Below are 13,746 nucleotides of genomic sequence, written 5' to 3' on the forward strand. Positions count from 1 at the left end.
AGGCCAGCAAACTGCCTCTTGAATTCATAAACATTTCTAAAGGTTCCGTATTCTTTTTCTTCTGCAATATGCAAAAGTATTGGTTTGAAACAAATTCAAAAGAATAAAAGCAAAAGACAGAAATGAGTGACCTCAGAGAAGTCCATGTCTTATCACACTGCACAGAGCTGTGTATCAAACATATGTGTTCTTAAAAAAAATGCAAAATGGAGGAAAAAAAAGAGAAAAGGGAAAAGGGAGGAGGAGGGAAGTATTTACTTGTCTTAATCTCTCTCAGACATACTTCACGTTCTAGGAATAATTTCCCCCATCATTCCTGAGTCATGCAACTGCTGTTTTATTTTATAGTCACTTAAAGCCAAGGGCAAATGGACAGCTGCATGCTATGGAAAAGGTCTAAATGCTGAAAATGTAGAAATACATCACAGTACACATTGTTCCTAAAAATATCTGCTTTTTGAAATTGAGGGGTTTTTTTGTTTGTTTGTTTGTTTTTTAATTTCAGCAGTTTTGCCTGAGAATGTGGCTATGAAAGTTCGGACATTCAGGATAGCAAGTGCAAAAGTGTAGGGATAGATTTCCCAGAATAAATATATACTAATTTTAGCATATTCTCCTTCATAATGAGCAAACATCTCTTATTAAAGTTGAAATGGATGCTTACTCAACTCCTATTGGCATGACTAATATTCTGAAGGAAAGAGACAAACTGGTGAAGCAAACTTGTGGATACAGAGGAAGAATGGAATAGCAGTAGTTATATAAATAAAAGGTTTCTCCCTGTTGTCCTCCACAAGCAGCATAAACTTTATGTAAGAAAATACTCTCCAGCAGGAAGGAGTTTAACTCCGATCTCTCTTTAGTTTTGCATGGGCATGGCTGATGTTTCTGAATTACTAGCATTTCAGCGATGTTCAGTCCAAATCTTGTGATTGGGAATGATAGATTATTTTTCAACTTTTAGCAATACATGGTTTTTCTTCAAAAATATTGTATTCTCTACATGTATATTGAGGCAGGCAGAAAGAGGAAGCTTAGAGGGATCCCATAATTGTCTATAAATACCTGAAGGGAAGATGCAGTGATGACTGAGCCACTCTCTTCCCAGTGGTGACCAGTGCCAAGGCAAGAGGCTGTGGGCACAAACTGGAACAGAGGAGGCTCTCTCTGAAAACCAGGCAGCACTTCTGTGCTATGCAGATAATGGAACACTGGCACAGGCTGCCCAGTGGTGGTGGGATCCTCTCCTTGGAAATCTCCAGGAACCACCTGGACTCTGGGCACCCTGCTGTAGGTGGCCCGGCTGGATCAGGGATTGGGCCAGATGGCCTTCAGAGGTGCCCTCAACCTCGGCCATTCTGTGACTATGTGATCTTCCAGTGAGCTAGTTTAAGATACTTAAACAGACCACAGTAGATTATTATTCAGTAAGATTTTGTTTTTGCTACAATGCCTTTGGTTTAAGTACATTCCAGTGAATGTACTTTTCACTTTTCACTTTCATTCTACTTTTCAGTGGAATGTACGTTCACCAGCCCAGAAAGCCAACCTTATCTTGGGCTGCATCAAAAGAAGTGTGACCAGCAGGGCAAAGGAGGTGATCCTGCTCCTCTACTTTGCACTGGTGGGACCTCACCTGGAATACTGTGTTCTCATGCAGTCCTCAATACAGGAGAGACACAGAGCTGAGAGCACGTCCAGAGGAGGGCCACAGAAATGATCCAAGGGATGGAACACCTCTTCTGTGAGGAAAGGATGAGACTGCTGAGGCTGTTCTGCCTCAAGAACAGAAGGCCCCAGAGACACCTGATAGTAGTCTTTCATTATCTAAATGGGAGCTATAAGAAAGAAGAGGGATAGACTCTTTTTAGCAAGATCTATTGTGAGATAAGGAGAAATGGTTTCAAAATAAAAGAGGGGAAACTTAGACTGGATATAAAGAAGTTTTTATAATAAGGGTAGTGAGGTACTGAAACTGCCCAGAGAGGTGGTGTATGCCCCATCCCTCAAGGTTGCTCAAGGTCAAGCTAGATGGGGATCTGAGCACCTGATCTAGCTGTAGGTGTCCCTGTTCATTGCAAGGGAGTTGGACCCAAGGGCCTTTAAGCGTCCCTTCCAATTCAAACAATTGTATGATTCTAGTATGAATAACAAAAGCACAGTGTTGCAGAAGTAGTGTAAATATATGGACAAGGTGCAGATGGATAGGCAAAAGAAGGATGTTTAATTATAAACTCCTGTGTTATGTGTTAAGAAAATCTGAACTGGCTTTGAGAAGCAAATCTGATTTGAAAGCCAGAACAATACCTGAATATTTAAAACCTCTGAATCTCGGATTGTTTTTTTTCTATGGCTCTCTTTTTTTTTCCCCCTCAAAACAGATATAAACCCTACATTTTTGCATTTTTGTAGACAGCGTGGTGACTGCTAATTGACATGACTATTACAGTTCATAATGTGTAGGCCCAGTTAATGTCTTGTGATCTTCAAAAACTATTTCATGTTATATGTATCTGAATCTTATGTGCTACCCAGTCCACTGAACAAATTATGGTCTGTTTTTGATACTGCTTCTCTTTCAAACTTTTCTTGAAGTTAACATCTGTTTTGTTAAAATGCGACAGTGCAAACTGACGTGAAGTTATATCTTCTGAAAAGAAACATAATTCTTTTAGAATCTAACAACCAGCTAAATATTCAAACTATAGTAACCTTTCTTTAAGCTCATAACTTGCCTTTAAATTGGGTGTTTTGATGCAATCAGTGTTGATGCCAGGAGGAAAAACCCTTCAAGTTAGAGACTTGCACATTTAAGCACAACCTGAAGTGCTTAATGGATAGAAAGGAAGCAATGCCCCTGGCCCTAAACATCAAACATTTTCAGCAGATGCATTAGTGATAATGGAAGTACATGATCTGCTTTCCTGTTCTTACCACTGCTTCTAATGTACTCTAACAACTCAGGAAACAAAACCAAACTGACAAAACGGAGGGTCTATTTGTGAAAAAATATTTATTTCCCTTCTGCAAGAGAAACCATTTGTAACATAGAGGAGCTTCAGCAAGCTCCCATGTTAGAGCTTAAGTGCCATAGAATCATAAATCTGTGAAAATTAGACAAGATGAGCAGTAACAAGTGAAATCTATTGGAGCCAGTGTGACTTGGCCAGCTTTTACTTAGCCTGATTCCTTTGCTTAAGACATTTCTTGAAAACACTGAACAATATACCTACTAATTAGCTTCCATTAGTAGATAGTGAGAGCCCTTAAATACTCTTTCAGTGCCTAATTAATAAGAAGGTTTACATATTCTCCACTCCTTTTTCTTCTTTTTTAAATGACATTTATCTCTGCTTGACATACATTTCTTGAGCAAATTTCCATACCCAACAATTTGCCACAGACGGGTGTTAGCAGCTTGCTGTGAAATCACCTGATGGATTTCAGCTTAGCTGAAGTTGTTTTACCACTGGCAGCACTGGCTTGCTATTTTGCACCTATGTGGAGTCAGCTCTAGTTTAACCACTGAGGTGTTGCTTCATACTGCCTAAAGAATAAGGGGTGCCGTTTTTGAGATTAAAGCACCTCTCAAAGACTTTTGTTTTGATCCTTCCATACTAACTGGGCTGCTTATCTTCGTGTCTGCCCAGGGTGCTGGACGTCAAAAGTGTTCCAGATGTTTAAGGCCTTGTACTTATCTGATGCCATAGTAAGGCAATATACATCACTGCTTTTTGTATTTATTATTTGTTTGGATTAAGGTTGCCCCAGTGTAGAGGATAAATTGAAGACTATGGACATTTGAAAAGAAACAGCCACAGGCATCTGAAGAGATAAATTCCAATGTTTGATTGGGTTTTTCCATCTTATCAATGTATTTTTCCAAATAATTGAGTTGCTTGCGGGACATTTTTTTTGTTGTTGACGTTTTGAAACATTAAAGAAACTCCATGCCTAATAATTCCCTTTATGAAGTTGGCTCAGAATCTTTTCACTTTTTGCATCAAAATTTATGAGCTATGTTTGGATCTAATTTGCCTTTGTTGCCTATGTTATCTGTTATTTTATGTTCTGTTACAGAAAATTGCTCAATTTGACTTTTATTTGGAGTCTTCAATTTAATTTACTTTTTTATTTTTACACCCTGAGGTGATCTCTCCTTATGATTGTTTCAACAGTTGTATGTTTAATACAACTGTAGCAGTAAATACTATCAAAATTATGTTTTTCTTGGATAAAATGCTTCCAAAATTGAATGTATGTCTTTGAGTGTTGAGGGTTGGGTTTTTCCCTTTATTGTTTATTTTTTAAACTTTGTCAAGAATTCAAGCTGATGCGAAAAATGTAATTCTGGAAACATATTACTGTATTTCATAGACAGGAAATTTGCCTGCCTCCTTCTTATTTTTAGATTTTCTCTTCTCTTTCAGTCTCTTAAAAATTGCAAATCCTTTGGGATTTTCAGTCATGTTTTGATTATGCCTCAGGTTAACTACTTCAGCTTATTTTTTTCATGGGCTTCAAAAGGCAGTGATCATAAACACTGAGTTGTGAGCTTTCACCTGTCAAATGTTCAGGATATCCAGAATGTAAACTTATTACATTTTGACAATAAAGCAACAAGAAGAATGTCAACAGATCACCATCATCAATTGTGGAAGCCAACCTGTCTGATTTTGCCTGAAGCAAATAGGAGATTTATACAACTCCTATTGCTCCCCATTAAGTGGATAGTAATGGCAGGGAAAGGCAGTGATGAGGGAGCATCTCAGGGTGGGGATAAGGAACGGGAACCATGAAAGAATAGCTGGATGAGTGGATCTGGAGGCAAATGCCTCTTTGTGGATACTTACAAAGTGCACTTATGGATTTTGTCACATTTGTTCAGGGCTGTATTGTAATAAGTATTTAGAAGGACTGGGAAGAGACCTCAAGTACTTTAGATTTGTACTCTGCTACTCTTCAGCCTGTAGATTTAGGTTTGGCAGTAAGTGTTGCCAGAGGTACTGCATTGCCTTATGGTTGTAATGAAGTATATAAGTGTCATCAAAGGAAAAGATAGGTGGTGTGCCCCTAATATTTTAATGTTAGAATAGATAGCCCTGCTCCTATTCCATGTGCTACGACAGCTGAAGCTCAGGGAGCAAGTGGGTACAGGTTGGAGCATGCAAAAAATTCGGACTTGTGCCCTCAGCTTTCCAGTGAATCTTCTGCTGGAGCATCTGTGCTTCAGGCTTGCCTTTCCTAAGTGTCCACGTTCCTCTAAACTAAAATAAAAGATCAGACATGCAACTGATACTTTGGAAAACATTTTCTTCTTAAATCTCCTTCTGGTTTATGGTAACAAAGAGATTAACAAAATTTGTAAGGACATGTGCTCCTATTGCTATCACTTGTATACAATCCAAACGCCTTTCAGAGGAGTGGCTGGGAGAAAGCTGTGAATTATGTAGTGGATTAGTTCCAGGAAACTCTTGTATTCACTCTCAAGTTGATACTAATAGCCTGCTTCATAGTGGTTACTTCATTATTATTGGGTTTTGTTAATATATCAGCAATTTCTTTTCTAATGTGGAAGATTTTGAGTGAAATATATTCGAATATATTTCTGCATAATACTTGATAAGAATACTCCAAATATTCCAAACAAAGTGCTTCTCATTAAAAAAAGAGGCAAAATGTAGAGAGGTGATGAGAATAGAAAGGTTTCCTACCTCTTATTGTTTTTCATATGTCATCCAAAAGACTGTGATAGAAACAATATCAGAGTACGGGAAGCATATGTAGAATTTATTTTCCAGGTCACCCCATTCCACCTTCTCTCCTTCCACCTTCTCTGGCTCCTGAATCCAAAGCAGTGAATTTTATCCTCAAACATGCCTGTGCCACAATCTGCACACCAAAACCAAACGTACCCTTTGCCATGAGACCGTGACTTTCAGTGCAGATCAGAAGCAAGGCAGAGGAATAAAGAAGCTTGTTAAAAGAAGGCAAGGGCAAAAAATACCTGGTAGTGGCTGACTGTGTCTTGCAGAGGGGTCACAAGCATGGATGGATTTCTAGATATTACTGTAACCAGTAAATGCACTTATCATTTGTCCCACTCTGTTGTTAAAACTGGATGTTTCTTTTCCAGGTGTCTTGTTTTCACTGGTAGTCGTGATGTATGTCATCTGGGTCCAGGCGATGGCTGATCTTGAAAACTACACAAACATGAAAAAAGTGGATTGCCCAGACTTTGCTGTTTATGTACGCTATGGCTGGTCTTTCATGCTGGCTCCAATAGGTGTATTTTTTGCTTTATTAGCAGGAATGCTGTTCTTGTTGGTAGGGCGTGCCATTTATTTAAATTCAGACTAGTCATACGCTGCCAAATGGAGTATAGGAATCTGAATGAAACTTCATGACACAATTTTATATATCATTACCATTATGACAATCCTAAGTATGCAGGCACACTTACGGAATCTCTTCTGTTACTTGTTTAAAAGTAAAGGACACAAAACTCAATACAGGAAGAAACCACCTTTAATACCTCTTGTTGCTTTTAATTCTATAGGAAGTACACACATAATTCTCCATAATGTACTATTTGCAGCATTTTTGCAGTTTTGCAAACCAGAGGAAGGCAAAAATACTCTGCAACTAAAAGCCCAATATGAAATTGGCCAAATCAACACTTTATACATTTGTCTTTTAGTATTAATCGTGTGCTTCTACTTGTGGAGAATGGTACAAGATGGAGGGAAAACAAATGTTCAAACACAGTAATTAAATCTACCTCCTCTCCTGTTTTCCACTACTTGCCTTAGCTTTGATGCAACCAAACATCTGCAGTCTATAAAAATAGAGTGCAGTTGTTCATGAAGAGTCCATGGGAAGAGGGCAAGAGAGAAGACAATTGCAGTGAACAGCAATTTGGTGCTAGTCTGTACGTGTAAAAGCTTAACTGCTTCTGTTACATTTCTCCTTTCTGTATGCATTTGAACGCTGTATACTTCTGTATTCTGAAATTCATGTTTGTTGCATGATTTTGTAAGCCAAAATACCATATCTAAATCACTAGTTAATGTTATGCCAAAAACTGTACTTTGAATTATAGCTTTAATATTTTAATCAAGCATTTGATTTATTTTTGAATGGAATAATTGGCTCCTCCCAGAAACATTTTCCTGGTGATGTAACACAAAAGATTTATTGTGATGGTAACACCCAGAGTATGAAAATGTATGTTTTACATAGCCAACAATTTCTTAAATATTAAAAATCTGCATTACAAGCCAGATCTGGCCTGGCTGCTAGTCATCCCCTGGAAAGCAACAAGACAAGCAAAGGCAGCAAAGGAGGAGGATCTGGTTCTGTGCTGTAGAAGTATCTCATTCTCAGATGGGACTGTATAGATGGTATTGAGAAGATGGGGTGGAGAACTATGAGGAAACTTGGTTTGTCTGGCATTGGGCCCAAGCTGAAATTAAATCCATCTGAGAGTGTGTTCATTTTCACTTTGTAACCTAATAACTCAATGGGACTGATGGGGAAAAATAAAGACTGCATGTTGGTTTCTTCTCGTTCGTAATGCTTAATTCCACAGCTGTTCTGAATACTAAAAGAATCACTAAAAGGCAGGAAAGGAGTGCCCACCTAGAAGATGTGGTAAGCTAGATTGGATATTGCTTCAATTTCAGGAGCTTTTGTGATTGGAAGGTTTCCAACCTCCTCTGCTACTTATTTATTTTTCCATCACCAAGATTAGACTTGATACAATATAGAACAGGAAGAAACAAGGGTAGGGGGTAGAGGAGCACGGAACTCTGATGTTTGGAATAATTACCAAATCACAAAAATATTTTTATAGGCTACTAACATGATGTTTTTAATTACTGTGTCCGAGAGTATGATGGGTGAATTTTAACCAAATATTCATAAACTTATACATGAACTCCACATAAATGATAGCCATCTTGAGAACATTAGGGTTACACCGCAATGCCCTTGGTTAATCAGGAAATGCTGAAATTTACCCTTCCTCTGCTGCACATAGTGTTATACACCTGCCTTTAATTACACAATCACATTCTGTTTCTCAAATAATACAGTCTGTTGGTATTTACCCCTTTACAGTCTAGGACACTCATCAGTAATTGGGGAGGTAAATTCAATAATTGGGAGTCATTGGGCTGCACACCCCTCCCGAAGCCTGTCGGTTCTCTGCAGGGGTGAGGCCTTCTACATAAGAGCTTAGAGGAGGCAAAACGCTTGAGCCACTTTCTTGCAAGCTGTAGAAGCTGGAGGAATTGAGAGGTGCCTCAGAGCTGGACTTCTTCCAGGAACTTAGCCATGTGTGCAGCAGCAACTAATAAACTCTGCAAGGAATGAGCCAAAGGCTCCTGTGGAGCCCTTAATTCAGCCCATGTGCATCTTCAGGGCTCTCTCCATTAGTCAGGTAAATTAGCTACACTCCTATGGGCAAGACACCATCTCTCAGAGGCAGCTCTTTGGGTCAGGCAGCGGGAGTAATGGCCATTGAACATCCAAGGTGTTTCTGACAGTTCTCTTAAAAACTTCAGGGAGCCTTTCTGGCGTCAGTAGAAATTGCTTAAGTCCTCATAAATTCTTCACTCAGACTTAAACTTTTGGCAGTAGTCTGTAGTCTATCCATTTGCTTTAATTGGATACCATTTTCTTCTCCTAATGGTATACCTGAGAGGTTCCTTCTGAGAGGTGCAGACAGGTTGCGCACACCAAGACAGGGGTGTCACTGAGCACATGTGATGTGCGTGTGACATGTGGCTGTCATAGACTAGGGTGCTGGGTGGTAGGGAAGCATCTCCATGTAAATGTTACCTAAAAGCATATTCTTACCCTTGTACTTCTGGTTTCATTAAAATCTATGTGCATAGGAATGGGTTTCATAGAATCATAGAATCATAGAATGGCCTGGGTTGAAAAGGACCACAATGATCATCTAGTTTCAACCCCCCTGCTATGTGCAGAGTTGCCAACCACCAGACCAGGCTGCCCAGAGTCTGTCAGAACTGTGGGAAGACAGACCAGCTAGGGAGACTGCCTCTGTGGCACTCTTCCAGATATTTCTTGTTTTTTGTCCAGAAAATCCTTGTCAATGATACAGGGATTTTCATGATTAACGCTGGGTAAAAGATTGTAAAGGGGATTAGATACTGTAATCAAAATATTCTGTGAAATTGGTCAAAGAACTCTATTCCCTGCAAACCTATTGGTTTCGGGGGCTGTTTTTAATTGCCTGGCTGGCTCAACAGCCTGTGATCAAATCAGCAGAGATTTTTTTTTTTTTAAAGTCACGTGTCCAGAAAAGTGATGGTGAAAGGAATGGGTAGGTAAGAAAGATTTTTTTTATTAGTTTCAATCTGATCATCTGATTGTCCAGAGCAAATCTGGTGAGGACAGTGACTGCCCATCACAGGGGCAGTGCAAAAACGAGGGGACGGAGGCAAGAAGGGAGGCTGAGCGTCCCTCTGCACTGCCCTCTGCCAGCCCGCTGTGCAGCTGTTGTGGATTCCCGGGGGGCATGCTGACACGATGCGGCAAAGGCAGCTGCTGACACAAACAGACGGGAAAGGATGTGTCCCTGGTTTATCCTTGATACTCGTTGGGGTGGCTGCTGGAAGTTTCGCTGGAGCTGACCTTGATGAAACGTGTGGTCATCTGTTGACGTTTATGTTAGGGACCTAAAGCAATATCTGCCTTTTAGGAAATGCATAATAAAGACTGATCTGTTTCTCTGCAGGATGTCTCTGCAGCTGGGTCTGCGCTTTGTGGCGAGCTAGTAAGCTGCTAGTAGGATGCTCACAAGTAGTGCCTGTGCTGCTGTCTCCATTCATACAAGATCCTAGCTGTCTGCCACATACATCACATTAATTACTAAGAAGTCAGACTGAACCTCTTAAAAGAGCTATCTATCTTCTGATGGAAAAACTGGGTTTTCCTCTATCTCTCCTGTTCCTATTTGTACTTCCAGCAGTGTGATTTCCAGGCTGGGAAGACAAGGTAAAGTATGCTGAAATTCTGCTGTGTTTACTTTTAGAGAAAACGTGGATTCCTGCTGCTGAAGTCCATGGTGATACTAAAGTCAGTCATGTATAAGCAGTTATCTATGATCTAAAGTTTCAGGAGGGATGAAGAATTCATAAGTTTAGACGGCACCACCTTTTCATTCGTGTGTCTTACTCAGTTTGCTAGTCTGTCCTTCCAGTCCAAAATGTTGGTCATCTACACAGGAAACACATTAACAATAGGGATCAGAAGAGCATTTTGCCATGAAGGTAAGAAGGAAAGGAGGGCTGGCAGCATCCTCCTGTCTGATACCTCCAAACTCTGCATCTGGTATTTCCCTAAGACGGACCTCATGGCATGCTACCAGGCTCCATGCTTTGCTGTGAGGATAAGGGGAGTGCCTGGAGCAGAAGTCACCCCAGCTTTTTTGCTGTAGATCTGTTCCTTACCCTTTCTTAAAAATGGTCAAGGATGCATTTGGTACACAATAAGGGGAGCATGTACACAAGCAAGGTGCTTATGCTGGAAGGCAGTGACTCTGAACATGGTTTCAGCAATGAGATGGTCTCAGTGCCAGATATTTCACATTTGGCATCATTGACCCCAGCCTGTGCCTTGGCTGCAGAGGGAGACATTCTCTGAAATGACCTGCATGCAATTCAAGTTTTAAACTGGCTAAGGAAAATACCTCAAATGAATCCTTATCTAAGATGGAAGCACTTTTAGGGAAGAATGAAACCCAGAAAGATAATGAAAAACGTCCCCGTCTCTCCACACCCTCCCCCCCCCCACTTTACTCTATCACACCAGATTGACTTATCCTCTGTTATGTGGGTTTACTTTGAAACAGATCACTCTCATTGCAACACGTTCAGTGCTGCCAGCCACCACATGGTTATTTGGCAGCTATTTAAAGCTCAGATCATATTACTGAGTCTCAGAGCTAGGCACCCATGTTCCAACTGGTACACAACTGATCTAAAGAGAAATCAGCTTTAGGTTTTGTTCTCTGAAATTAAATGTGACGGTATGATCTCTGTGATCCTTTTTTTCCCCCTTTTCTCCTTTTTTTTTTTTTTTTCTTATGCATTATTACTTTTTTTTGGAACGGTGTTTTGCTGGTACCACAGGGGAAATTCAGTTAGGCTGTCAGTCTGATGCAGTGTATTATCAGACACCTTAGCTTTTCCTCCTATTACATTTGCTTAAGAGCTTATAAACCACAGAGAATAAAAATTGCTAAATAGAATGAAATGACCTGTCAAGGGTAGATACAGTATTTGTGAATGACTTAAAAAAATTCCACAGGCTTCAAGCACCCCAGTCTCACTGATTAGCTGTGCTCTCTTGAAATCTGGCCTTTTTTTTTTTCCCCAGGTAAAATGTTTTGATGGTCATTGGCCTTAGATGACATGAAAAGGACTAGTTTTGTCTACCCATGTCCAGCCCAGGATGAGACTATGCAGCAGGAGAGGATGTTATTGTGAGATTTGGAAGAGACTTGAATCCTTCTCTTAATATAATGAGCCTAAATCTTGAATTTTGCAAAACATTGAACAAAGTCAAGATGAGTGTCTCCCACGAAGAATTAACCAATAAATATTTTACACTGCAGGAAACTTTCATCACTGGAGAATAGGAGAATTTTCCATAGGAACAAAGTGACTGATCTCAAATCCAGCTAGCTGTTGACCCTGATAGATATATATTCAGTGGAGAAGCTGGGGTATTCAGCTTGCATTTAACTTATTTCAGGAAGTATAGGGTAGTGCTATACCCAGAAGCACCATTTGGTCAGGAAGTTGGAGTTTTGAATGTAATCCTTATTTGTTTATTTTATTTTCTGATGTTTTGCCATCTCCTCTCTCTCCCTATACAATTTCAGGCTTTAAAGCTTTGCCCTGAGCTTCAAATAGCAACTTCTATTGCTAATCAAAGCAACAGAAAAAGTGTATTTATGTATGTTCCTGGACTAGTGCAAAGGCAATTCTGTAACTCGTTTCTTCAGTGTGAACATCACATAATCGAAGAGTGTTACATTTAGCCCTCCCTAAGGAGCAGGCTTTATGGAGGGAAGCATTGAGTTTCTCTGAGCACCACATACAGCAGCCCTCAATGTGCCAGGACCAACACAGGCAATGAGAAATAAGAGGATATGGATGTAGCTTAAAATATGTGCATAAAACTGAAAGAAGGCACAGTGGGCTGGCATCATATTCTCATTCATGTAGCTCCAGCTTTTTCTATAGCAAACATTTTTCAACACTATGCGTTGGAGTTGTGCAACACACAGCTCACGTGAGGCTCTCTCAAGTCATATAATCACAGAACATCCTGACTTGGAAGGGATCCAGAAGAATCATCAAGTCCAACTCTTGGCATCACATAGGACCACCCAAAAATCAGACTGTACATTTGAGAGTGTTGTTCTGTCACTTCCTGATCTCTGGTGAGCTTGATGCCATGACTACTGCTCTGGGGAGCCTGTTCCACCACCTCTGATGAAGAATCTTTTCCTGATATCCACCCTGACCTTCCTCTGTCAAGAGTCAGCTGTGTCTGTGGAAATGACCCTGGTGGGGTTCAGAACTGGATGGTATGCGTAGGTTGTGACTCTTCAGCTGGGTTCATCTGTACAGAAGCAGAGTTTCATACTTCATTGGAAGATATTTCTGATGAACTTCTGATTCTTTGTGTCTACAGAGAATGCAATCCACAGGGGGTACCTGCTTCTCATCACTGTCAGGAAGAATGTTCTAGGCTGCTCAGAAACAAACAGCTCCTACAAGCTAATGAGAACCTTAGTAGTACTCTATTGTAGAAACAACCCTGTAGAAGTCTGTGTCAAAGGGCAATGACATACACACTCAAAGACAGGTCAGTGACAGCTGGTTCTAGTACATGAAACCCTCTCATAGCTCTAACCTGTGATTCATCCAATAGGAAAACATTTGGATAACCTTTCTGTTGTAAGAGGCTTTAATTCATAATTCAGATGTATTGAAATATAAAGTAATTATATTCCAATTATTAATTGCTATAGAAAGGCATGTCTGACTTTTTTTTTTTTTCACTGCAGAAAAGAACCCCAACAAATTCTATGCATATTTCAATGACAGTGAAATCCTTCAGTTTGCCCTTGGTAATCTATGTCTGTATCTCTGCTCCAGTGCAATAAGCACACCCCATGAAGACTGCACATGAATCAGCGAGGGGCTCCTTAATTTGATAAGGAGCTCCAGCGCTCGGAGAGGGAGGAAATTAATGAACTGGAGAGACTACAGGAGAAGGCTCAGCTAGAGACCAATGTCCTGTATCTTGGGATCTGAGACTCTTTGATCAGCTGTGCGCTTGGGTTATTCGGTCAGATCCTTGCTCCGGTGCAATCACACACCGCCTGTTCATTACCTGTGGGAAAAGGGGACGTGCAGCACAGGAGCTCCTGAACTACCTGATCTTCCAGCAGAAGACCAATAAACAAGCACCCCCCTCACAAGTCATCTATGCCACCAACTGATTTCTTTGTGAAAGAACTGCAGCCTGCATCACGTCGATAGAGATTTCTACTCTCTACTTAGCAGGAAAGGAAACCCAACCAACGTCCATTTGCAAACCGTAACCTGGAAATCCTGCCAGCTGTGTTTCCGGAGCCGGGAAGGGACGGGGCAGGGCCGGGAAGGCGCGGCGGGGCCTGCAGGGCGGCCGGCGGCCACC

The 13,746-nt window shown here is 40.6% G+C and overlaps 1 protein-coding gene across 2 annotated transcripts in view; it reads left to right on the forward strand.

The window, feature by feature from the left end:
- Positions 1-7,562, forward strand: part of TMEM182 (transmembrane protein 182) — a 34,346-nt gene extending 26,784 nt beyond the window's left edge. For both annotated transcript variants that reach the window (XM_019623251.2, XM_003203156.3), the window contains one exon: positions 6,137-7,562. In XM_019623251.2, coding sequence (XP_019478796.1) covers positions 6,137-6,360 — 224 coding nt within the window. In that variant the 3' untranslated portion in view covers positions 6,361-7,562. The remainder of the gene's footprint in view (positions 1-6,136) is intronic.
- The last annotated feature ends 6,184 nt before the right edge of the window (positions 7,563-13,746 follow it).

This window comes from Meleagris gallopavo, chromosome 1 (assembly GCF_000146605.3).
Source record: "Meleagris gallopavo isolate NT-WF06-2002-E0010 breed Aviagen turkey brand Nicholas breeding stock chromosome 1, Turkey_5.1, whole genome shotgun sequence".
Taxonomy (NCBI): Eukaryota; Metazoa; Chordata; class Aves; order Galliformes; family Phasianidae; genus Meleagris; species Meleagris gallopavo.